This window comes from Marmota flaviventris, chromosome 6, assembly GCF_047511675.1.
Source record: "Marmota flaviventris isolate mMarFla1 chromosome 6, mMarFla1.hap1, whole genome shotgun sequence".
NCBI classification, from domain to species: domain Eukaryota; kingdom Metazoa; phylum Chordata; class Mammalia; order Rodentia; family Sciuridae; genus Marmota; species Marmota flaviventris.
The window spans coordinates 7,522,396-7,549,061 of NC_092503.1; the positions used below are offsets into that span (position 1 = coordinate 7,522,396).

General features: G+C 49.2%; 1 protein-coding gene and 1 long non-coding RNA gene across 2 annotated transcripts in view; both read right to left on the reverse strand.

Moving 5' to 3' along the window:
• Igf2r (insulin like growth factor 2 receptor) overlaps positions 1 to 619 on the reverse strand; it is a 96,339-nt gene extending 95,720 nt beyond the window's left edge. The window contains exon 1 of the mRNA XM_027939585.2: positions 272 to 619. Within this exon, the coding sequence (XP_027795386.2) occupies positions 272 to 420 (149 nt within the window). The 5' untranslated portion in view covers positions 421 to 619. The remainder of the gene's footprint in view (positions 1 to 271) is intronic.
• A 16,087-nt stretch (positions 620 to 16,706) lies between these two features.
• Positions 16,707 to 21,779, reverse strand: LOC114096067 (uncharacterized). Its single transcript, XR_003583350.2, has 2 exons — positions 21,409 to 21,779; positions 16,707 to 16,882 (listed from the first exon to the last, which is right to left on the reverse strand). It is a non-coding gene; the product is annotated as an uncharacterized lncRNA (long non-coding RNA).
• Between the last annotated feature and the right edge of the window lie 4,887 nt (positions 21,780 to 26,666).

Genomic DNA, 26,666 nt, shown 5'->3' on the forward strand with positions numbered 1-26,666 from the left:
ACTTAGTGACAGCCACAAGTGGCCAGGCACAGGGCTCCGCGGGCCAGCGCTAGGACGGCGCGTCCTCCCGCGCCCCCCGCCCGCGCGCACGGGACCCTACGGTCTCTTCTCGGCCACCACGCAGGCAACTTTCCCTCGGGGGCGGGGCGGATCCAAGCATGGACTACTGGCGACTTGGAGACCAAGTCCCTCCCCGAGCGCTCCCTGCCCCCCACCCCGGCCCCGGCCGAGCGCACCGCGAGCGAAGCCTGCGCCCCGGCGGGCCACCTACCTGCACAGCTCCGGGAACTCCGCGGCCTGGGCCTGCGCGGTCCCCGGGGCCACGACAAGCAGCAGCAGCTGAAGCAGGAGCAGGGCGCGCGGCAGGCGGCCCGCGGGCGCCGGCCCCAGGTGGGCGCTGCAGCCGGCGGCGGCCCCCATCGCGCCGGGCCGGGGCTGCGCGGCGGGCGCGGGGCAGGCGGCGGGCGGCTGCTCGGGGCTGCGCCGGGGGCAGGGTCGCGTCTCCAGGGCGGAGGTGGAGCCGAGGGCGAGCTGGAGCTTGAGTGAGAGCTGCAGCCGGGGGGAGCGCGGCTCGGCTGGGTTCAGCGGCGGCCCGGAACCGCGTCACGTGACCGCCGCCCGGCACCGCCCCCGCCCCCGCCCCCCCCCCCGCTCACGTGACTCCCTTGTTCAGGTGATCGCGGCCCTCGGGGCTCCGCCCGGTCCGGGTCACGTGAGCGCGGCACGCGCTGGACAGGAAGCGGCGCGGGCGGGGCGCGCCAGGTGCTCGCAGGGGCCTGCGCTTCCAGGCTGCGGTCAGGGTTCTCGAGCCCGGCCTCAGTTTACCCTGCCGGCGCGCCCGTCTGGATCCAAGCGTGGCCGCTTCCCAGCTTAGAACAACCGTCCCAGGCCTCGACCCCCTGGGAGGGCAAAATGAGGGGGCTTGAGTCGAAGTGCCCTTGCAGAAAACACCTTAGCACAGCCGTGTCTGCGGATCCGTAGGCGTAAAGAGCACGATTTTCCTGGAGCCCTGCACTGTGTGCCCAGCCTTTGCCCTTGAGGGACTCACACACCTTCAGTGAAGATGTTATTCCCAAGCATGGGCTTCCTGCAGCAAGGAAGGCGACACAGAGCAACAAGCAGTACGATATAAATGGAAGGGAACACTATCAAGCAAGTGCCACTTGACAAAGGTTTATTAATTCCTACATTCAGATGTCATCTGGAGGCCATACTAAGGAATGGCTGTGAACTAGGTACGGTGAAAGTAAGATAAATCTGGACACTTAAGCCGAAGCTTGCATGCTTTTGGAAAAGTAAAGATACAGGGATTGGCGTATAGCTGAGATGTACAGTGCTTGCCTTTATTTTACCCATTTTACAGGTAAGAAAATTGAGGCATGCAGAAATTAAGTAACTACGTGATGGTGTACGTAGTGAATGGAAAAAGCTAGGGTTTGAGCCCAATTCAGACAGTGCCAGTGACATTGCCGATGTGCTATGTAGCATGTGCTCTGCTGTATAGCCTAGAGTGGCTCCCAGGGAGCAGCTCAGATGTCAACTGTGGGCATCAAGACAGGGTTGGTGTTTTGCAACTGCATGTTATAATTGAAAAGACAAGGGTCATCACTGACAACCAACAAGTGAAGAATTATTGTGAACCAGAATTTTATCTGTGTCTTCAAATATTACCCCAAAGTCTGTTTCCCTGGTAAAGGGAGATCTTTACAATGAAAAGATCTGGCATAATCACCTAAATCATGTAATTAAAATTAGTATCCAATTTTTAAAAAAAAAAAACTGGCATTTTCTGCTTTTTGAAGTGATACAATGAAAATTTGTGAAGGATAAAGGAGGGTAAAATCATGACTCAGATGCAGATGTGAAATGAACATATGTCAAAGATACTCTTTAACTGATTAATGTGATAATCAGCAATGTTATATCTGATTCAACAGAGAATACAAAGAAAATCCAGCACATATGTAGAAAGTCAGGAATGCTGAAATGAAGTTGGTCACAAATCAACTGTATACCCAGTGGACACAACTTGTGTTTTTGACATCAATCATACATATCACCATCAGTATCTACAATTTACATAGTTATAAATACCTCAAAGAGAATAAAAAGTACATGATCCCATGGAATCAGATTATTGTATCCCCCCCTTTCCACGGTTTCAGTTTTCCAGTCCATCTTGCTCTGAAAATATTATGTGGATAGTTCCAGAAACAAATCACTCATAAGTTTTAAATAGTTTCATTAAAAAATTGCTATAATTATTCTGATTTGTTGATCCTTTACAGATCCTAATTTATAAACTTTCTCATATGTATGACAGAAAAAAACAACATAGTTCACAGTACATACAGTCCAGTTTCAGGCAAGCACTAGAGGTCTTAGAGCATATCCCCTGCAGATAAGGAGGAACTATTGAAACCCACAAGGGTTTACTAGACAACACTAGCTTTCTGCTGAAATTGACCAGTAATACTTTTAATCCATTTCAAAGTCTTTCACAAGTTTTCCATACAGTACACAATATCACTTAGATAGTATTCTTGCCAAGAAGTTTAACTTATATCTAGTTGGGATAAAACAATAAATTCATACTGGGAAACATTCTAAAAGAAAAGTGAAATGGACAATTCCAAAATGTTAGAGTTCAAAAAACACCACTGCTCCTCCCCCCAAAATGGGAGCACTGTTGTAGTCAAGGTGGCAGCTGTAGCCAGTGGTCTCACCAATCCAGGTAGTTGTTTTTGTATATGAAGTTTTATTGGAGCTCATACACAACCAATTTCCCCGGGTGTTGTCTGACTGCTTTTGACTACCATGGCAAAGTTGAGTAGTTGCCACAGAGACCATGGCCTGAAAAAGTCCGAAGTATTTTATGTTTTATTATCTGGCTCTCCACTGGAAAAACTTGTCTACCTCACTGGTTCTCAAAAGTGAGCCCTTACAATAGCCACTTTGGCATCACCTGCCAAGTTGTAGAAATGCCAATTTATGAGCCCCATCCCAACCTAGTGAATTAAAATCTCTGAAGATGAGACCCAGAATTTGTTTGTTGTTTGTTTATTCTATTATTTATTTTTGCTGCTGGGGATTGAACTCAGAGTCTCACATATGCTAAGTACACACACTACCACTGAGCTACAGGCTCAACCCCAGGAAATTGGGGTTTTGTTTGTTTTTAGTCTTGAGGGGGGCATTTTGTTTTATGTTTTTGGTGGCATTAGGGATTGAACCCAGGGCCTTGTGCACACTAGACAAGTGCTCTGCCGCTGAGCTACATCGCCAGCCCTTTGATTTTTAATTTTGAGATAGTCTCACTAAGTTACCCAGGCTGACCTTAAACTTGTGAACCTTGTGTCTTGATTTCCCAATTAGCTGAAATTATAGGCGTGTGCCATCAGTCCGGCTCCTGGAGTTTCTTAATAAAGAGGCATGATAATAAAATGCTACGCATGTTCTATAATTGAAGCCAAAAACCCAAGAAAAAAAAGGTTTAAGAGATATTTGGAGACAATAGGAGCATTTTTAATATAAACCATATATTAGAAACTCCAAGGCTGCTGGAGGCAGTGGCACATGCTTGTGATCTCAGAGGCTCGGGAGGCTGAGGCAGAAGGATCATGAGTTCAAAGCCAGCCTCAGGAACGATGAGGCGTTAAGCAACTCAGTGAAACCCTGTCTCTAAATAAAATTCAGAATAGGGCTTGGGATGTGGCTCAGTGGTCGAGTGTCCCTGAGTTCAATCCCCGGTACAAAAAAAAAGAAGTAAGAAACTCTAAAGCTGCATCGTATAAGAAATAATTCTTTTGTATTTCACTTAAATTTTGCAGCAAATCTTTGAGAGAACAGACTCAGAGACATTAGTCCAAGACCCTCTGAACTATGTCCCCCAAAAGATATAGTGCTAACTGCTAGTATTAAGAATGTGGGCTTATTTGACAATAGGGCCATTGCTAATGGATTAGGTAGGAAGAACTGGTGCTGGAGTAGGGTGGGCTCTTCAACAGCATGACTGCTGTTCTCCCACGAAGTGGGAGGAGCCATACATGAGAACAGGGGACTGGAGCATCTGTGAGCCAAATGGCGCCTAAGGCAGCACCAGGGATAGGAGAGAAGCCTGGAACAATAGTCCTCTGCACCTTCAAAGTGCAGGCCCAAGCCCACACCTTGATTTTGGACTCTCAGCTTCCAGAACTGTGAGAATAAATTTCTGTTGTCTGAAGCCACCCAGTGGCACTTTGTTATGGCAACTCGCAGACACAGCTCCACCCCTCAACTAATGGGACAAGTCCAAGCTTGGAATCCAGGTGCTCCAACCACTATATTATTGCAATGGCTCAATCTCCTTGCTCCTGGCATTTGGCCTGGCTTTAGAAACACAAGCTCAAGTAATAGACCAAGGACAGAAACAGACCTCTGCTGAGGATGTCCCTGCACGGTGTCTTGTGCCTTAGCTCCAGCAGGTAAGGCCAGTAACCTCCCCTTTGAAACAGAAACCAGGAGCTGTCAGAGTGAGGATAAACAGGTCTCTGTCTCTGAAACTCAGGCAGACGCTTACAGAAAAATTTCAGAAACTTTTCAGAACACCCAAGAGAGCCTGACTCTACCAAAAGACCCTGAAAGCACATTGTCATTCTTTTGGGTGCTCCTTGATTTCTAAGATGAGAAATAAACTGTTACCAAAGAATTATGTAGTGAATAATATTGAACCAATGTCAAGTATCTTGGGTAAGATAATGGTAATGCAATTACGTAGAGTGGCCTGGTTCTTAGTGATAAAGTGTCATGATGTTGGCAATTTTTAAGTGATTCAGAAAAAAAAAATGTTTGTAGACAGAAGACGTTAAAAATATTAACCATTGCAAATGTAGGTGAAACTGTATCTGTACTCTTGAATTGCTTTTTCAGCTTTTCTGAATGAGAAGCTGGGAAAGATATCCCATCATGGAAGAGATTGCTTTGGAGGTAATCCTGAGAGAATAAGTTAGAGCAGAATAGAGAAATGATGTCACAGGCAAGGCAAACAGCAAGTGCAAAGCCTGGTGAAGAGATAGCGAAGCTGTTGTGGTTGGGATAGGAGGTGTCTCTCCAAAGCTCCCATGTTAATACAGGAATGTTCAGAGGTGAAATTATTAGATTAGAGAGCTGTAGCCTAATCAGTCGTCCTTAGTGTGGGTGGACTGACCCTAGTAAATGCAGGCAGGTGGGTGTGGCTGGAGAAGGGGTCACTGGGGCCATGCCTGGAGGGTTCCTCTTCCTGGAGCCCCTTCCTTCCTCTCTCCCCTCCCCCTTGGCTTCCAGGCTGCCATGAATGAAGCAGCTTCCTCCACCACACCCCTCCACCATGATGTTCTGCCTCACCTGGGACTCAGAGCCATGGAGTCGGCCACTCATGGACTAAACGTCTGGAACTGTGAGCCAAAATAAACTGTTCCTCCCCTGAATTGTTTCTGTTGGGTATCTTGATCACAGCAATGAAAATCTAACACACTGCGTGTTCTGTTCAAAACCTTTGACTTGAATGGAAATCACATGGCCATAGAGAAAAACATTCTTGACCAAAATTGTGCTCAATCCTTTCCTCAAAGAGCTCATAGCCAATGTATGTATGTGCGTATGTATTTGGTAGCTCTAGGAATTGAACCCAGGGCCTTGTGCATCCTAGGAAAGGGCTCTACCACTGAGCTATCTCACCAGCCCTTTTAAAAATTTATTTGGAGACAAAGTCTAAGTTGCCCAGGCTGGCCTTGAACCTATGATCCTACTTCCTCAGCCTCCTGAGTAGCTGGGATTACAGGTGTACAGCACTGCATCTGGTGGAATTAATCAATTTTAATATAATTTTAGAAACATTTTATTCTGGTCAGCTCCTAAAGGTTCTTAAATGGTTACTTAATAAGTGTAGATTCAATTGGTAAAAAATGGAGAAGAAAAATAGCTGACACAACAATCCATATTGAAGGTGTACTCGAGAGGATTCATTCCCATATCATCTACTTGTAGGAATCTGGTGAACTGGGTCATGCTATGATCCTCACTTAAAAGGTGAGAAATTCAGGCATAAAGAAATTAAACACCCTGTCCAAGTTCATGCAGTTAGATAGTGATAAAGCTTGGATGTGAACTCTGCTCTGGGACTCATGAGTTGCATCCTCAATAAGAGACTCAGTGTGAGAGATTGTCACGGTAACACTTCAGGAAGATCCATCTGGTTGCAGGCTGGACTGAAAGCTGCTTTACTTGAAGTATTGAAATTAAGGCGACAAAATAGTCAGCAGACAGCCTTGTGATCTTCTCCAAAAGTGCCTAGTTCCCCACTGGCTAACCCTTGGCAGGGCTGAATCTCAGGCCTTGTGACACCAAAGGTAATGGCCTGGGCAGTGGCATGGAAATAGGAAGGGGTATGGGGACAGAGGCCTGAGGTCGGGAGGTCGGCGGCCTTCTCGCGCGCCTCCCCATGCCCTTCTTGGCTGGATAAAGCTCACTCTAAGAGGCTGAAGGTGCAAGAGCCTTGCTTCCCAGCCGTGCTCACACCCAGAACAAGGGCACGTGATCAGGTCCTGATGCCAGAACTTGATGGGAAGCATCCTGGGATCTTCTGGAAAATATTGTTCTCTCCAATACAAAGAGACACTCCTGGATGTAGCGATGTCCACATAAGTCACTCAAAACTGCTCTAGTAGCTATGAAAGGAGATAAGGTCACTCCTTCCACTTCATCAGAACCCTAGAACTGGCCGGAAACTTGTCTTTTGCTCTGTGAAAGAATAAATACGTGTGGGTAAGCCATGCGTGCTATTTATTGATTTATTACCCCTTGGCTATATGCTCCGTGCTAATAAAGGAATTGTTATACATAGAGTTCTCCTTTAAAGTGAGGTGATGTTTAATGTTCTGAGTCCAGGGCTCCACAGCAACATTGCTGAAGAGGTTCTCCTGCCATTTCCAGCACTTTCATGCTACAGGGGTTGACCACCTGCTCCCTGAATGCATTAACAGACAGTGACCCGACCCAACTAACGGCAGACCAGCTCCAGCCAGGCCAGGCCAGGGGCCTCCCCTGCTATATGTCGGCCTGACCCATACCTTATCCAATGAGGTCTGAATCTTTGCAGGCTTGTCCTTCCTTGGGTCCACTCTCAGCCAGAGGGAGCCATACAGAGTTTCCTTACCTCTTTAGTTCTCAGTTAATAATTCTTTACACTAACCTTGCCCTCAATATATCAGAAATACACATTTACTTGCTCAGTTTGGCTATACTACAATAGTTGAGTTCTTGCACATTTCAAAACATCATGTTCAACCTGATAAATCTATGCAATTTTCATTAGTCAATTTATTAAAAACAATAATTTTAAAGATAAATAAATAAATGTCCTCTGTGTCTGTCTCCTGACTGGACCCAAACCACCAACCACGTTGAGCTGGCTTTTGTATTTCTCACAGCCAGAAACAGACTAAGTGACCCAGTCAATGCTTGACAGATGGTTGGACAAGACAGACAGAAAGGAAGGAATTGATAAGGTTTCTGGATTGGAAGGTTTGTCCTGCCAAGAGCCGAAACAGTGAACAGAAGAGATGTCTATCTGGTGGGGGAGATGCAAAGTGTCTTTTTGTGGAACCCTCTGAGGCTGTTGGGGAGAAAGTGCCCCAGAGGCAGTTCTAACACCCTGCTGAACGTGGACAAGGGAGGAGGCCCCTGCAGAGGCAGGAGAGGTGACCATGGGAAGAAAGTGGCAGAGAGCAACAAAGGGATTCTTGGTGTATTTGCCATGTTAGTCCATAACCAATGACGCCCCAGTTCAGTGGCTTGACGCAGTCGTCCTTGCTCACTGATTCTCACTAGTTTCTGGGTCAGGAGTTCAGACAGGGGGAGCAGGATGGTTTGCCTCTGCCGGGTGACTGTGAAGGCCAGAGGCTGCAGCCCCTACAGCTCTCCCATTTGCGCTCTGGGGCTCGCTGCCCTCTGTCAGCAGAGATCTCAGCTGGGACACCTGCGGGTAGCCTCTCCCCGTGGCCCAACTCCTTCAAACGCAGGGCTCCAACTCAAGCAGAAAGGGAGAGGACGAGGAAGAGAGAGAGGGGCAGCGTCCTTCTCAGAACTCAGCCTAGAATCACAGGACACTGTTTTGCCATCCACTGTGGTTCAAGGACTCACCAGCCCCTGTCCAGATCCCAGAAGAGGAGACCTCGACCCCAGCTGTCGGGGGAGTGCCACTCACAGGGTAGGAATCAAGGTCCAGGCACCGCTGACTTTGGAAAGTGCAATCTGCCACAGCCAAAGAGCAGCATGTCGATTTATGGGGAAGAGAAAATCAGCCCGCAAAGGAGCAGACACACAGAAAGAGAACCAGAGGGACCCCCAGGAGCCGAGAGGGAAGAGAAAGTGTCTATGAATTGCCACTCGAGGACCGTTGCAGCTCGGTTATGAGAAGTTCCTGTGAAAACGAACCAGAGCAACGCCTGCAAAAACAGCCCTTTTAACAATGGCTAGTGGCTTACAAAGAGAGCCCAGGGCTGTGCGCGTAGCCCAGTGGGACAGCACTGCCTGTTGGGGAGGAGATGGGCAGATGTGGTGTCCTTCTCAGCAGACCTCTGTCTGCACAGGACCGGTGCCTGTTTCCTCACCTGGAATGTTCATGGATAAACACACACCTGTAGACCTGGACCAGCGGGATTTCTCCTGGGACATGATTGAAACAGGAACTAGGCGGCTTATTGATCCCTGCTGTCTTCACAGAAAGCCTCAGTCGGAGAAAAAGCAGTAAAGTCATTTCAACAACCACAAACTGAATACTTATCTTTTTATTGATACTATACTTGGCACGAGGGAGGCATAGGGGGGGAAAGTACATTTCCTGCCTGGAGGGACTCACAGTTTTATGCAGAAAGACAGTTTACAACTCAGTGAGCCACATGGGTCTGTAGGGGCCCACAGGGACTCGGGGACACAGAGAACCCCCTCTACTCCTCACTCTATCTGGAGGAGTGAGAGGGATTCCCAAAGGAGGGGCTTTGAGCTCAGTCATGAAGAGAGGGATCTTCAGAAAAGCCGGGAACTTCTGTTCAAAGATTACAATGCAGCATGAAGGTGGGAGGAAGTCTTCCTTGGACAGGTGCTGTGACAACGTGCTTGGTCCTGTGCAGCCACATCCCAGGTCAGAACAAAGCAGCAGTGGGAGGCGGTTGGTGAGCGAGGTGCATGCCAACGTCTAGGATCTTGGGGGGCTCCTACAGAGAAGTAAATTCTGGAGGCTTTTGTCCGGGTCTCCCTGAAATCCAGTTCTCACTGACCACACGTGGAGGGCAGGAAGGAGGACTGCCAGACTGAACTCAAGATGGGGCTGGACAGATGACGGTGCCCTAACCAGGCATGAGGTTTCCATCGTGTCCCCTCAAAAGATGTCGATGTCCCAACCCTCAACACCTCAGAATATGACCTCATTAGGAAGTCATCACAAACCTGTGAAAGACTCAAATCAAAATCCCAAGTATGGCTCATGCTGAGTGTTTCCGGCTCTTGCACCAACATAGAGTTGGAAACCCATTAAGTCCAGCTGTCGTAAGGACTATATTCACTCATTCATTCATTCATGCTGCTGTTTCTCCTTCACTTAAAAACTGACATTATCCTGTGAACTGAACTTGTCGGAGTAGCATCGATCCACATTTCATCTCTGTGACATTCGTTTTTTAGCCTCTTTCATTTTATCCTACTGATTATTGAAAATTTCTACTCTAATTCCAGTTGGTGTTTGTGTCTTTTTAAAATAGTGTCGGGCTGAGGACGTGGCTCTGTGGTAGAGGCCCTGGGTTTGATCCCAGTACCACAATAAAATAAAATAGGGTGTCAATGATAAATTGTAGAATTCCTCTTCCATTTCCTCACGCCCCTCTTGACCCTCTGTTACTGTAAGCATGTGGAAGTGTCCTGTCTGAAAATCCATCAGTCCTCGCAGATGTGCTCATTTCAGGAGATCTGTGCCAGTGTAAACGCCAGGCCTGTCCCCAGGAGACGCTGGTGGCAGGGAGAGCAGCAGGTGTTGGAATCTCTTCTCTGCCTCTTATTAGCTCTTTGACTTTGGACAGGTTGTTGAACCTCCACTCCACTTTCTCCATCTAGAACAAGGGTCAGTAAACTTTCTGTAAAAGGCCACATTGTAATATCGTAGGCTTTGTGGACTGTATGTTTTCTGTCACATCTACTCGGTTCTGCTCTCGTGGCATGAAAGCAGCTATAAACGACACCCAAGCATCTGTGCGTGGCTGTGTTCCAAGGGCATTTTACTTATAAAAAGTGGCAGTCAGATTTGGTCCAAAGGCTGAGCTTGCGAACCCATGATCATATGACCCCAATTGGATGTCTGTAGAGGACACTGAGGTTGAGTGGTTGACTGCCTAGCATCCGCCACACCCCAGCTGATCAGTCCACGTCAATCAGAGATGCCTGCCCCCGGCCATATCCATTTAGAAACAGGCATGATTAAGCCTGCCTGGATGAGACACGGGGAGAGGATTACTGAGGCTTAGCGGGGAAGCAGCATCTTTGCTCTTAAGGAAATGCCGCAGTAGGAAGCTGACCCTCCCCCTACCAAGGAAGGGATCGGAAGCTGATGAGCTCAGGACCAGTAGTCTTAGAGAAGATATGACAGTGAGGATGGTGGAGAAGAGCTCTGGTCTTCTTGTAATGTGAGCCAGGGAAAAAAAAACTTGCAACTTCTTTTTTTTTTTTTTTTTTAACTCTGAATTGGCTCATCTGTCACTTCGGCAGAAGGCATCCCAAATGAAAACTTCATTCAAGGGGTACTTATGAGCTCTAAATAGGAAAACGCATGTGAGTGGAGCAGGCAAACTAAAAAGCTCTTTGTAAAGAAAGCTCCTAAACTCAACAAGCCAAAACAACCGTTGACCTGTCTGAGGTTTTATTAGCAGGACCTTAGCGGCCTGCTAAGAAGTGGGGGGGGGGGGGGAGAAGGGGGAGAGTAAGAGGGGGAGAGTAAGAGAGAGAGGGAGCACCAACAGGGGGTTGATATTTATGGGCTTAATGCAGGATGAGGAGGAGCAGGGCCAGTGGGCCGTTACTTCTTCATTGGCCTAGAGTTCACGCCACTTCAGGGATTGGAGGTGCGCCATTCAAAGTTCGCGCCATTCACAGGGATTAGAGGTGACGGTTCGCGCACCATGGACCTGAGCTCCGGAAGAGAAGCGCTCTGGGCGCCATCTTTACCAACACTCCCCAGCATGACTCAGTCATATCCAATAATCAATAAAGCCTCCCCAACATCACCACTGAGTCTCACCTGCCATGGACACACGTTTCAACTTTATATATATATATATATATATATATATATATATATATATATATATATAAGATACAAGATAAAAGATACAAGCTATCTTTTCTCCTAGCTTGAAATTTATTTAAAAAAAAAAAAGAGTCAAAGGAAAGAAAACAACAGAAATTCTCAGTGCATCAGTGACTTATTAGCAGTAGCCTAATAACCACCACAGGAGTGGATGAAGGGCCATTCAAAGCAGTTTCTCTCTCTTTTCTTCCTTTCAACGTTTCTTCCTTCCTTTTTTTGTCTGAAGAATAGCAATGAGGAGAGCTGAATTTCATGGATAAGGGACTGGGGTTCAAAAAAAAAAAAAAAAGCAGGTTTTCTGTGACTATCCACCCTCTGTTTGTGAGGGAATTATTATACATTTACAATCACTAGTCCTTGTAATAGTCTTTAGTGTAGAAAAGGTGTTGTATCAGTCTGTTTTCTGTTGCTATAGTAAACTTCCTGAGACTGGGTCATGTGCAAAGAAAGAGGTTTATTGAGCTCGGTTTCCTAGGCCAACAGTTCAAACAGCATGGTGCCAGTGTCAAAGGTCCTTGTTTAGCATCTGGATGGCCATCTTAAGTGACAGCCACCTTTTTAAGGAAAAAGTTTCACTTTTCCGCCCAAGGGTGTTTCTGAGAAAGGCTCACCACTCCCTCATACCAACCCAACCCCTAATCGCCTGCTTTAGGACCTGCCCAGCTCTGATCCCTGAGCCTGCCCATAAAAGTCCTGGACCCAAGCCTGTTAGCCTCTCTCCACTGTAGAGAGATGGCCTTTATCTGTCACCTCTGACAAATAAACCCTGATGTGTGTCTCTGCCTGGTCTCTGTCTTTCATTTCTCCCTTACCCGCCTCTTGTCTCTCGCTTTCCCTTCACACTTGATGTTTGAAACTTACATGTTTTTTCCCCCAGCCTTCTTCTCCCTGACCTTCTCCTCCCTGATCTTCTTTTCCCTGATCTTCTCCTTCTGGATCTCTCCTCCCTAACCTCATTTTCTTTGAATCACCTCTTTAAAAGCCCCCTGTTCCTGCGGATGGGCAGAATCACAGCCTTTGGGACAGGAGTCCCCTGGGTTTCTCATTTGCTAGCAAAGCAATAAACCATCTTTTTCCTTTTTCTCAAAACCATGTCCTTGTTATTGGATTGGCATCGGGGACAAGGACCGAGCTGTCAGCAACAGCAGCTACTGTGAGGCCCCCCTTGGCTGCACTGCACCATGGCAGGTGTCATCTGGCAGGAGTGTATGTCAGATCCCATTGCAGAATAGGAAGCCCAGGAGAGGGGAGGGATCAGCCTTGCTCTCAGGAACTCAAGAACTAACCAGAGCACCAGAGAACCACATTAATCCCTCCCGAGGGCAGCACCTCCGACAACCTCCCACTCAGCTTCACCTCCTAAAGGCCTCCCCATCTCTGAACACCACCACACGGAGGCCCAAGCCCCCAACACATGCAACCTTGGGGGGACAAACCACATCCAAACCATAGCAGGAATAAATAGACATTTGTTGTTGCTTATTGAAAATCAAAGTGTTGAATAGGGCTGGGGCTGTGTCTCCTGGTAGAGCACTTACCTGGTATGCATGAGGCTCCGAGTTCTATCCACAGCACCAAAACCAAAAATGAAAACAAAAAACGTTACAACACAGTCTCATTCACTTTTTCTTCCCTTCTCTCGACTCCCTCTGGAGGGATTTAGCAGGACCAGCAGTGTTTTTTTTGTTGTTGTTTGTTTGTTTGTTTTTAATTTCCTTTTCATATTTCCACAATGACCCAGTTTCACGATGATTATAAAATTGAAACAAAGAAATAAATCAATCTAATATAAAATTTCACAACTTTAATTGCTTGCCATTTAGGTTATATGCACAGCATTCCAAAGATGGGCAGCAGCTCACAGCTCCAACTTGCCCAGGCCCTGCCAGGTACCACTCCGGCCTGGGTGATGAACAGTCAGCTCTCACAACAACCCTGGGGGGATCAGTACCATCATTTCACACGTGAACAAATCGAGGTTTGTAAGAGGTTAAAGCAACTTGCCTAAGGATTTAGAACGAGGAAGTGGAAGGGCTGGAGCTGGGGCCCAGGTCTGTGAGACTTCAAAGGCATTTCAGAGAGCAGAGCTCAGAGTGGAAACTATGAAGAGGGTGAGCCTGCCAGCAGTTCGTGTTTACCCAGCACTGCTGCCTGCAGAGCCGGTCCACACTGGTCTAGGGGCTGGCTGCCCCCACCAGGGCGCCTAGGAGGACCCTGGGGAGGTGTGCCTTAGGCCATGGGGGAGCAAACGCACAAGCCATCCAGTGAGATGGCGAACTTCAGCTGGGATGACTGCAGATGTCACAGCTGCCACAGGACCTAGGGAGTCTAGAAAGGAGCCCCAGTTCACACATCTGGTTAATGACAGACTGGGACCCCAGCGAACGTGGCTCCTGATTCCAGTTTAATCGTCTTCCATAAACAAACAAGCTCTCCTAACAGCCCAGCACAAAGGCTCCTTCTTCCTGCTGCCTTGGTGGCACCCCTGGGCCCCAGTGGGCTCCTGCTCCGAAAGCCAAGGACCTTCCTCAACTCCATCCGACTCTCATGAGGCACTAATTGTGCGCCACCTTTTACCTTTGGGTGGTTTTCCACTTTTGAGCATTTATTTTAGTAAGTTCAAAGGCAGGGGTCACATTGTACATTGTTTTTCTTGCCACATATGTTCCATGATTCATCCACAGGACCTAGCACCAGGCCAGGCATGTAGTGACACTCGAGTAAGCACCAGGTGTTGAATTGACGTGGAAACGGGTCACCCATCCCCGGGGCCAGCCTGAGTGAGGCTGGATGATCCAGAAGCCCTGAATGCACAGATAGATTAGAGGGCACACAGGCTTGGGGGGGTAAACAGCTGGCTTGCAAGAAGACACCCTGCAGCCAAGCATAGTGGCACACGCCTGTAATCTCAGCAACTTGGAGGGCTGAGGCAGGAGATGCCAAGTTCAAGGCCATCTTGGGCAACTTAGTGAGATCTTGTCTCAAAAATTAAAAATGGATGGGAATTTAGCTCAGTTTCTGGGTTCAGTCCCCCACCACTAAACAAAAAAAAAAAAAAAGAAGAAGAAGAAGAAGGCTTTGCCCAACTTGAAACCCTGCTTCCTGCACCCAAGCTGGTCCACCTGGGTGGTTTACTTCACCTCTCTGAACTTTAATTTCCTAATCTGTCCATAGAGTGTCATAACTAATGAATGTGAAGCGCCCAGCACTCTGCAGATACATGGAGCACTTGGTAAAGGGCTTTCATGTGCTTCTCCCAGAGGGGCTGCTTACAAATATGTGGGTGGTGGTAATGGTTGCTTTATGAATTCAGTGACTGCGATGGTTTGGATCTTAAATGTCCCCAGAGGCCCAATACTGAAGCCTTGATCACCATCCTGTGGCCCTATTTGAGAGTGGTGGAAAGTTTAAGAGATAAGACCTAGTGGAAGGAAGCTAAGTCGTTGGGGCCTGCTCTTGAAGGGGACATGGGACCCTGCCTTCTCTTTGCTTCTTGGCCGCCAGAGGTGAGCAGCCACGATGTGCTACTTTACCCCAGGCCCAACACCAGTGGAGCGACTGACCATGGATGGGAAGCTCTGAAACCATGAGCCCCCCAATTTTTCTCCTTTAAGTTGATTTATCTCAGGTATTTTGACACAGCAATGGAAAGCTAAATAACACAGGGACCAAACCATCTGTTCACTGCACTTTAACCAAAAAGACTAAGAATTAGTGGAAGCAAAGTTGGCATTAATTTTGCTGATTTTTTTCTTACTATGAACCTGCTCTGGAGACATATTTTTAATCCCTGTAAAATAAAAATCCTCTTCTTTTCCATAGCGTGCTGTCATCATCTCTTTGTCCTGTAGATTTTAAACTAAACAGCAATAATCGAGGGTCCCCTGTGCAGAGAATTCGGTTGACAGTGGCATCCAGCAAGGACCCAGGAACCATGTACATTTCTTCATGTTAGCAGTTCTCAAGGTGTGGCCCTGGGGCCTGCAGAGGCACCACTCAAGGTGTCTGAGGTCAACGCTGTTCTTCTACTGAAGGAGCCTTTGCCTTCCTCACTCACAGAGTGTGCAGTGCTGTTTCCCAGCCGCAGCTGATGTGCATCAGGTTCATCTTTCCCCTAAGAGCACCAGGCTTGAACATTCCTGCGTTTTCACGTATTTCCCAATTTAATTTTGAGTATGGTAAATACCAATGGATAGAACTCATAAAAAAAAAACATAAAAGCTCTTTGAGGCTCAAAAACGTTTAAGAAGGTGAGCAGGTCCTGAGAACGAAAGCTTTGGGAACCGCAGGTCTAGAGGCTTCTGTGCTGTTTCCAGGCCTGTGGTGTGCACGGGCTCACCCCTAATCCTCAGTCACTCCGCAGTCTTTGTTATCTTTGGTAGAAAGCAGCGCGGCGGGGGAGGAGGGCCTTGGGTTCATAATGCGTTTTTCAGATGGGCCTGTGTAAGTCAGCCCGCTCATCCGGCCTGGTAAGATTAATTGCTAAATAAGCAAGAGCAAGGGCTTGCTTCCCACTACTGCAGACCTACAGGCCCTCTCGAGGAAGAATCACTCTTCTATTAAGGATAAATAAAAGACGTCTCAGGTCACAGGCTGCAACTCCAGAAAACGGTCCCTGAAAGCTATTGTTTCCAAATGCCCCTTTGCTCTGCATTTGATTTTCTACCTTGAGAGCTGTGCTTTGCTCTTAAGAAATTCTCTTCTAGAGTTGGTGAAATAGCTCCAGTGTAATCACCGAGCTCTTAGGAGGATTTCCTGTTTCCCAAGAGTATGTGATAGGGGTAGTGGTTGCAGCAGTAAGGGCTGGGTAGCAGAACTAACTCTACATGCATTATTGCTTCATGTTTTCTGTCCCCCAGACTCCTTGTAGACTGTATGATTGTTCCCACAGCAGGGGCAGATTTTCCACCAAAGGGACAGGAGATCTTGGCAGGAGGCACATGAGTGTCAGGGGCAAGTCTCCCATGGACCTTGGCAACCCTCCGGCAAATCTTTCCTTTTTGGTGAATGAGGAAGACAGCTTGCAAGGACTCGGCCAAGGCTAATCCGACTGGGTTTTCCAATCCTGCAACTCACTGGCTTTGGCCTAAAGGGAGAAGCCAGGCACATTTTTTTTTTTAATTGGTGCATTCTAATTATACATAGTCGTTAGCTTCATCATGCCATGTTTTTACATGCAGAGAACATGACTTGGCCAATCTCACCCCCTTTGCCTTCCCTCTCCCATTCGCTTGCTGTACTCTATTGATCTCTCTTCTCTTATCATTATTTTAATTAGTACATTATAAATTATATATAAAAGTAAAACACAGAAAACAGACATGTTTTAAGAACAAACAGCAAATGCACATTCCCTCCAGCCTGCCAGCCTTCAGGAATTGTTTAATTATTGACAAAGGAGACTCCTCCTGAGGGCTTTCCCAGGAGAGGAGACTTGGGTGTGTCACAGGAGACAGCTGCTTTCTTTGGCCAATCCTTGCCAATAACCAGGATTCACACAGCATGGCTCAACCTCTGCAAAACACAAATATAAGCAGATGACTCTAAGAGGTTACAAAGATTAATGGGTTGACGTGGAATTTATCAATTGCACAAATATGCAGAATCCGTTTCCCAGGGGCCTGGAAACAAGCAAGGCGGTCCCAGATTTAGAGGCACGCAGAGTGCACCAAGGTTTGCACATAGAAAACGAGTCAGTGTAGTTCTGTTCTTTCCCGTCTCTACAGCCTGAGTCACCTAAGTTCTAGCCTGCCACTGGCCTTCCTGTTTCCCTAGGTTCCATGCAGCCACTGGGGACATTTTAGAAAGTCTGAATGCTTATCAGATTCCAAAGCATTCATCTGTGAATTTCCTGCTTTTCTCTCCAATCTCACCGCCCCCCCCCCCCCCCCAGCGAAAGTCCTTCACTTGTCATCCTGGGGCCTTTCTTCCCCTACCCAAGGGCAGACAGGCACAGGCACCCGCTTCTGATCAGAGAGTTTACAAATATTTGACTCGTAGGTCCAGGAGCCCCTGGTCTCAGGGCCCAATGTGAAGATTCAGATGCTGATTTGCAGCTTCCACAGCTGAGATAAAATATGCCTTGCTTGGAAGAGGAGGGGCAGAGGAACCCAAAAGGTTGTGAAGGCACAGAGCTGAGTTCAGGCAGCCTGAGCGAGACGTGGGTGGAGAAAGCAGGTGGGCAGAAGCCAACCCCCATCCGGTTTGAGTTGACCCAAGTCTGGGCCCCAAGACTATCCAATCCATAGTCTGAAAGTCCAAGATGCTCCTAAGTCCCCCAGAGCAGAGGGCAGAGGTGCTTGGTGGGGGGGGTGAATGCTGAGTGGGAAGACGGCAAAGCTTCACCTTTGACCAAGGTGGGCTTTGATGGAGACAGTTTTTAACCTCCTGCAGGGAAGGTGCTGACCCTGTCACACTGCCTCTGGGGAACAGAATGGGGCACCTCTGCCATCAGAGTGAGAAACACGTGGAAAGATGGAGACTCAGTTCCCACCCCAAAGGCAGGGCCCTGCCTGCAAGTATGGAAGAGGAAATGAGGAGTCATTCCTGCAGTGGTGTTGCACAGACAAAGCCCCTTGTCCAACCCCAGGCAACCCCAGGACTTTGTGGAAGCCTGGTCATAAACCCAGGCACGCCTGGGGAGAAAGGACGGACAGGAGATTGGAGAGAAGCCCTGTTAACCAAGCGTTTTCCCAAGACAGACTGCTGGGAGCTGGAGGCAGCTGAATCGTGCAGGAAAAGTCAGTGGGGCTAAATTCCATTTTAGAGTCACATTTCTGTGTACCTGAGTTCATGCATAGAGAAATTTATGCCTTTTATAGGTCATGACAACCTCCTGCTAAAAATATTGTAATAATTCCCCTTGCACTTGTGGAGGAAGCCCTCGGGCCTCTGGCCCTACCAGCCTCTGGCCCCACCTCCCTCTCTCACTGAGCTTCTGTCCCTCCGTTGGATGGGCAGACTTGCCAAGCTCTTTCCTGCCTCAAGGCTTATGTGTACAGTAGTCTCCTCTTATCTGTGGTTTCGCTTTCTGAGAGTTTAGTCACCCATGACCAACCAAGGTCTAAAAATATTAAATGGAAAATTCCAGAAGTAATTCGTAAGCCCCTCATCCTCCACCCTCAAACACCCCAGGGCCTGTGCAGGCTAGGCAAGTGCTCCACCACTGAGCTACATCCCCAACCTTCGTACATTTTAAATTCCATGCCATTCTGAGCAGCATGATGTTTCATCCAAGATGTCCTGCCCAGGACGTGAGTTACTCCTTTGTCCAGCGTATCCACACAGTATATACTACCCCCCTGTTAGTCATTTAGTAGCTATTTCAAGTTGCCTGTCGTAGTATCAGATCCCAGTGCTTGTGTTCAAGTAACCCTCATTTTCCTTAATAATGGCTTCAAAGAACAAGAGGAGTTGTTGTGGTTTAGATATGAGGTATCCCCCCAAAACTCCTATAATGCAGGAATATTCAGAGGTAAAATGATGGCATCATGAAGGGGTAACCTGATGAGTCCATCCTGGTTTGAACAGACTGACTGGGTGGTAACTGTAGGTCGGTTGGCATGGCTGGAGGAGGTGGGTCCCTGGAAACAGGCAGGAAGGGTGCCTCTTCTCTGGGGCCCCTTCCCCCCTCTGACTCCACCAGGAGCTGAGCAGCTTTCCTCTGCTGGGCTCTTCCCCGTCACATGCTGCCTCACCACGAGCCCAGAGCAACGGAGTCAGCCACCTTCAGACTGGGACCTCGGAAATCTTGAGCCCAGATAAACTTTCCCTCCTCTAATTTGCTTTGTCTGGTATTTTGGTCACGACAATAGAAAAGCTGACAAAACCAGTAGCAGTGCTGGCAATTTGGGTATGCCAAAGAGAAGCCACCAAGTGCCTCCTTCGAGTATCACTTCACGTCATCCCAGGAAGAGGAACGGTGGTGGGATACAATAAGATTTGGGGAGAGGGACAGCAAGTCTGTGTAACTTATATTACAGTGCGGTGTTAAGATTCTTCTATTTTATGAGTAGCTCCTGTTCATCTACTATTGTGTCCATAAATGAGCTTTGTCATAGGTAAGTATGTATAGGGAAAAACATCGTTGTATACAGAGTTGGTACTGCTCGTGGGGGGCTCAGGTTGTAGTCCCCTGCAGGTAAGGGCCCCATGACTGGAAACGTTTTCTTCCAGGAATGCTGTGCCCAACACCAGCAGAGAAACTGGCTCCATCTCAGACGGGCAAGACCAGCTGTAATTGACCTCAGGACTCTTTTCTCTAAATTTTATAGCATTTCACGTGATAGTCTCCTGAGCACGAGGGCCACCCTGCAGGAGAATCTGTCACAGCCTATTCTTTATGAAGTTGAAAGTCATTCCAGGGATTTCTCAGTGCACTCCTCTCCTGCAAGATTCCAGTGGTTGACCCACCATTCTCTCTCTCCCAGCCCCAGCTTTCCTCCCTCGGCTGGGGGCACCGTGGGAAGCCAGGGCGAGTGGCAGAGGGTTGGCGGCCTCTCCCTGCAGCAAGTAAGGAGCACCGGGCAGCCTGCCTTGGCAGTCCCAATATTTTGGAATTGAGAACATCTTTCTCTTTTTCATCTTTCTTTCCTCTTCTCCATCCTTAATAACTGGGTATTATGCTATTTAAGTGAACTAAAATTAATCTCAGGGGCTGGGGATATAGCTCAGTTGGTAGCGCACCTACCTTGCATGCACAAGGCCCTGGGGTCAATCCCCAGCACCACACACACAAAAATCAATTTCATCTTCATCTAATTTCTCTCTGTTATGGTTCAGATATGAGGAATCCCCCAAAAGCTCATAGGTGAGACAATGTCAGAATTTTCAGAGGTGAAATGATCAGATGATGAGCGGTGTAACCTGATTCATGGATTAATCCACAGATATGGATTAAGTGGGCAGTGACTGTGGGGTGTGACAGAGGAAGTAGGCCACTGGGGATGTGCCTTTGGGACTTGTATTTTGTCCCTGGTGAAGGGACTCTCTGCTTCCTGGTTGCCGTGTCCTGAGCTGCTTTCCTCTGCCACATCCTCCCACCATGATATTTGCATCACCGGGGCCCAGACGATGGAGTCGGCCAACTGTGGACTGGACTTCTGAGACTGTGAGCCAAAAGAAGCTTTTCTCCTTCACATCTTGCTTGTCAGGTTTTCTGGTCCCAGAGACAAAAAGCTGACTAAAATACTCTCCAATACAGTGGCACTTACAATCCCTAAAACCTGGGCTAGACACTGAGACAAGGTGGCGTGCGTGAAGGACGGGGGGGGGGGGGGGGTCCAAGGGGACAATTCCATGCTATCTGGGCTGTGGCTCACTAAGCCGGCATCCACCTAGACAGGATGACAAGGCCCCTCGTGTCCACAGGCATCGGTGTCAGCTCTAGAGGTGGCCCCACCAGGCTCTGCTGGCACTGCAGGAACCTCACTTCAGGCTCCTCTCACTGTCAGAGGAGTGTCCCCAGCTGTCAATGGCAGCCCTCCAGGGCCACTGGGGAGGGAGCAGAGCTGGGCTGTTCTGAGTTCAAACCATCAGCTAATGGTTCAGGTCCCACCCAAAGGAAACTGGGCAACAGGGAGAACACTGCTCGGGGGTGCACTCAGTAAAGGTTGGATGAGGGCCCAAGAAAGATCCTGGACCTCAAGGCTGAGACGCCCTGTTGCCTGGAGAAGAGACATTGCCACTGGGGCCACCAGTGCCACCAGGTCTGCTGTGCCAAGAGAGCAGCTGGCAAGAAGAGGATTCCTGATACCAGCAAGAGGGCCTGCCCTCACATAGCAGGGGTGCAAACGAGTATACCTGCACACTGGAGGCCCGTGAGGGTGGTTCTGAGTGTCCCTGCCCAGTTCTGATGGTAACTGGACCACAGGCGAAGCTGCAGGCTGAGAAGGGCCTGATGACCAGGATGTTCCATCCCTGGAGATGAGGGTCATGGTCATGGTACTAGAGAGCTACCTGGAGCATCGGAGGTGCAGGGGAGGGGGAGGGGCCTGGGATAGGTAGTAAAGGAGGGAGATGGGGAAAGAGCCTGCCCTTACCTGATGGGGGAAGCCCCACTGGGATAGTGCAGCAAGTGGGGGGGGGGAACTGTGCCTCCTGCAGGTTATGGCGCTCTCTTGCTGTCACTTCAAGACTGTAGCAGAGAAGATCCACATTACTCCCCTGGTCCCCAGCAAAAGAGAGGAGCTTACTGTCTGGAGCAGATGGGCACAAGGTGGACTGTGGTGGGTGCCAAGCGGTGCTCTCCCTGTTCCCCTGGCATGGCCGAGGCACCGACTGCCCCAGATGCAGGAACTGCTCTCTGCTGGCTCTCCACGGCCTTCTTCCCCAGGCAGGGTCCTCAGCGATGGGCTCCCCTGCCCAAGGCGACATCCCTCCCAGGGGCAGCCCACACCCAGGATTTGTTAGTCCTCTTACCTGATTAGGGATGTAAATGTGTACACTGGTAAATATTTCAACAGACAGTTTTCTGGGGGAAGAAAGCCCAGGTCTGTAATGCTGGGCAATTTCCTTGGTGTAAATATGCCCGTTGTGCTACTTCAAGATCCAAATGACAGCTCTGAGTGAGGAGGCAGGGGATGAACTCGGCCCAGGACCCGGCTGGTAGGAGCCCGACGGAGCCAGTCCAGCACCCTTAGCCTCCCCCCAAAGGCCATCCTGGATTCAGAGCTCCTCGTGGGATCTGCGGAGGCCTCCACTGGAGCCACACCCCAGCTCCACTTCCCCCTCCACCCCGCGGCACCCTTCACTCCCTGCAGGCCTTGGTCCTGATGTGCCCCCTCACATCTGCTGTTGCAATTCTCCATCTCAAAGTCTGTTTCTCAGGCCACAACACCCCGGTGTCAGCATCCTTGGGGGGCTGTCCCTGCTCTGGTTTCCTCTTTCATGCTCTCTCCCGGGCCTCTTCACTTGCTCCCACAGTTTGGCATCACCTCTGACCCACATGACCCTTCTCTATTCCCAGCTTCTTTTCTGAATTTAAATTTCCAGATTCCTGTGGACAGATCAGCAGACTCCACGGGGACTCGGAACTTAGCTTATGCCAAATGAACTCATGCCCTTCTCCAGAAACCTGCCGGTGCTCCTAGATTCTCTCTCAGGGAATGATTCTCCACCGTCTCCCAAAAGGAAGATCTTAAAACAAGTCTACGCTCAGAACGGCCTTGAACAGGTCCTTCTCTTTAAACCCCTGGCAATTCTCTAGTTCCACCTCTGGGTCTGTCCCTTCCTCACGTCCACACCTCACCTGGGTCCACTTTTTGGTGGCCTGTGCAGCACTGTGCCCTGCAGCGTCTGTCACCCTTGTCCCTCCGTCTCCCTCTGCGCAGCCATCCTCAAGGCAGGATGTGGCCGACAATCCAATGGGACACCGGAGGAAACACCAGGGAGACAGTCCTACTGTTATCACCTTAATCTCCTCTTCTTCCGTGTCTTCCGTGGTACATGCCACGTTTCATAAATAAAATACTTTGGGATGGAGGCTCACTTCTTTGTAGACGCACATGAGCAGAAAAGTGTGTGTCCTGCTGCCCTGCGCTGCGAGTCCAGTGGTTTTTCTACCACGTGACCCTTTCATGTGCCTCCTTTCCGCATCTGGGGTATCTGGTGACCCCTGGGAGCCAACGCCATCTCCCTCAGCAGCCTGCTCTCCGGTTCCAGTGCTGTGACTGACTTCCTTCCATTTGCCCAGGGAGCTTATGATGCATACTTAGGATTTTCCTTATCATTTAGGTCTGTGTATAAACTGTCCTTACTCTGGCACATATTTTAAGCTCATTGAGGGCAGAGACCATATTTGTATTTTCCCCCAGAGCCTAGCACTGCTTCATGGATACAGAGAAATAATTAAACAATTGTTCATTCAGTGACTATCTGAAGTCATTATATACCTCCAAGACTAATCTTCTTTTTCTGGTGGGGGCACTTGGAATTAAACTCGAAGACACTTTACCACTGAGCTACATGTTCCGTCCTTTTTGTTTCTTACTTTGAGACAGGGTCTCACTAAGTTCCCCGGGCCAACCTTGAACTTAAGACCTTCTTGCCTCAGCCTCCCGAGTAGCTAGAATGGGACCTGGCCTTCAAGACTGATCTTAATGATCGGCCCCCTATTTATCTGTTCTTCATAGAAACTAGAATGGTCATCAGTCCGACATTGTGCAGGACTAACCATTTGTCTTTTTCAAGAAAGTCAGTGGTCCCTGGCAGCCCCTAGGTTTCAGGCCACAGCATGGAAAAAAAAAATCCACAGGAAATTACCACAAGGTGGCAGAATGGCATTGCTCTTCAATGCGACTTTTTCAATTTGAATCCTCTTCGTAGTCTACCCACCACGCTGCCCATGATGCACATCTTGTATCCCCAGAGGAACACGTTCAGGATGCTGGAGCTGACTGACTCCCTGGCCCCCCACACCCAGGCCTGCTGATCTTTGCAAAGGTCATCAGATGACCAGCAGTGCCATCTGCTGAGGACAAGCCTCGAGATTCGGGTTCATCAGGTTGGGCATCTCCTGTGCAGGAGCAGAGTGCAGCCAGCTCTGGGTGGGTCACTTGAGCCCAGGAATTTGAGACCAACCTGGGCAACAGAGACACAAAGCCACCTAGTGCCAACATCCGTGGGTGATCACGGTGCCGGGGTGTCCCCTGCAGCTGCTCCTCAACACAGGCACCTTCTTTCAGGTCACGGAGAACCAGGGGGAATTGACTTCTGCGAATATTGACAAAGGGCTTCTCATGACTTCCCTGACCCCTGCATCTCCCACGTTCTGCCACTGTGCACCTATATCTGTGGCTCACTGATGGGACAGCAGAGCAGAAAGCCTCAAAGGAGCTGGTACTTGGCTTCGAGTTCCAGAGCCTGGTGGAGATGCTTCTTCGGGAGAACGCATGCTGGGGAGCAGCCAGGCTTCCTGCCCTCTCACTGTCTCCCAGACTAATGCAGATTCCCAGAGCTGGACCTCTCCCAAGACGGAAGCCAAGAGCGCGCAGATTCTGACGGGCATGGGCCCTGCCCTCTGTATCCCTCATCTTGGAGAGAAGACTAGAGGGTCCAAGTCCTGCCTTTCCTGGGAAGAGCCTAAGGGACCAAGAGCCAGGCAGAAGAGCAAACAGTGTCCCCCGACTCCAGCACGATAAAGTAAATCTCATTTATTGAGGACTCAGTGTGCTCCCAGCACTAAGTAATAACCCAATTAATTTTCACAGGAGCCCCATAGGTTAAGCTATTTTAATCCCTGTTGGCTTCAAAGGTGACAAAAAGGTCTGAGGATGACTGGCAGGGTTTCTATCCGAGCAGTCCCTAGCTGGACCTAAAGAGGGCTTGAAGTCCCGGGGGATTCACCCGACTGTGAGCCACACAGAATGGGCGGCCAAAGGCCACCGGGAATACCGGTGGAGGAGACCCCAGGGAGCATGAGCCCTAGAGCCCTCCGTGGCCCCACATAAGCCCTCCTCGACCTGGAGTTTACACTGAGGAAAGGCACTGAGCCAGTCTGTTTCAATTCTCCCCAGGGTTGAGAGCTCAAAGCAGAAAATAACTCCAATACCATAAAAGTAAAGAAAAATATCGACCTCTTGCATATCTGATTGGAGGACTGACACCAATTCCCAGGAGAATAAAAAACACAGTCAAGTGCTCTTTAATACCCACATGTGGACCCTCTCCGCAGGGTGTGACGGCTGTCGATCTCCCTGCACTGACCCTGAGAACACCAGGGCCACGGGGTCACGGCTGCTGGGCAAACACTAGCCAGGACCCAAGTCCAGGTTTGTCCGGTAGAAGATCCATGCTGTTCCCATCACCCATGAGCCCTGGATACGAAAGGTCAGCTCCCCAGGCTGCCAGGCTAGGGGAGGAAGGCCCTGTGGGGAGATGGGGGAGGCCGCTTGGATGGCAGCCTGCGCCCCGCTGTCTCCCACAACCCCGCGACAGAATCCCTCCACAGATGACTCACAGGGCTCAGGAACCTCCTGTCACCAGTACAGGTGACCATGCCAGCATGATCGCTGTGGTAGAGAGGCCATGTGCAAGGAGCTGTGGGCCAACTGGTTGCTGAGAGCAGCTTCCAGGCAGAAACCGAAGCCCCCACCCTGTAGCTAGAAGTAAATAAATCCTTCCCCAAACCCGAGGGAGCCAGTGGAGGGCGGAGCTCTCCCCAGTCAGCCTTCGAAGGCTCTGTAGCTTGGTCCCCACCTGACGGCAGCCTAGGGCAGTCATGCTCAGAACCCAGCCAAGCCATATCACTCCCCAGGCCCTTAGAGACCCTGAGAACACAGGTGTGTAGTTTTAAGCCACTAAGTCTATAATAATTTGTTATGCAGCAATAGCTAGTTTGGTCTGCTAGTCACCTTTAAAATATCAACATTTTTCTAGTAATCCCTCCATGTAATAAGGAGCCTCTTTTACCACACCTGCTTCCAAAAAGGCGATCCCAAATCGCAAGCTCCTGGAACAGCCCTGTCTGAAATAAGTGAGCATGGAAGAGGAAGGGTCCCCAAGGGAAGCAAAGGGTCTCACTACCGGAAGGACAGGGAGAGAGACTGAGCATTCAAACTACAATAAAATAATAATTTCCCACCTGGGTTCCCAAGCCATTTAATTTGAAAGATGAAACAATAAGACCAGAGAGGGCAAATGGCTTTCTAAGTCACACAGCTCCATCCTGGCAGGACCAGAAGCAAAGGTAAGTTCCCTCATCTGCAGCCCAGGAGTCTTATCACTAAGTGCAATGTAGGATCAATGTTTCTGGACGATGTTCATTTCTCTGTTCTTTTAACCTATTTCAAAATACTTACACAGTGAGAGAGCATGAAAATCAAAGTCAAATATTTAGCGAAGATAAAGGTTTTTAAAATCCAACAGTGGAACCCAGCTAGTTATTTGGAAGGGACATGCCTATTTGGCCGCCTCTTTTGAACATTTCCAGCTGAGTTTTGCATACTTGAGGTTTGCAATTACACCCACCACCAAGAACAGCGGAGCAGCAAACACAGCCCCGTTAAAGGAGGGAGGAAAGGCCGCAGGAAGGAAGGGAGGGAGGAAGGGAGGAGGGGAAGAGAACTGAGTTACACGGGAACAGCTCCCGGACACATGGATAAACAAGCAGCTGCAGGACCTGGGGCCGGCTGGGCCTGGGGGGTGCGGTGGAGGGTCTGGCTGAGGTCCCTGCATTCCCCCGTCCTCCGTGCAGTTTTGATCCAGCCCACCTGTGTCCCGGCTCACTGGAAGCTTCTGAGGGCAGACCAGGTGTGAAGGCGGCTCTGTGGGGTTGAACACAGCGGCTCAGGGACCCCCC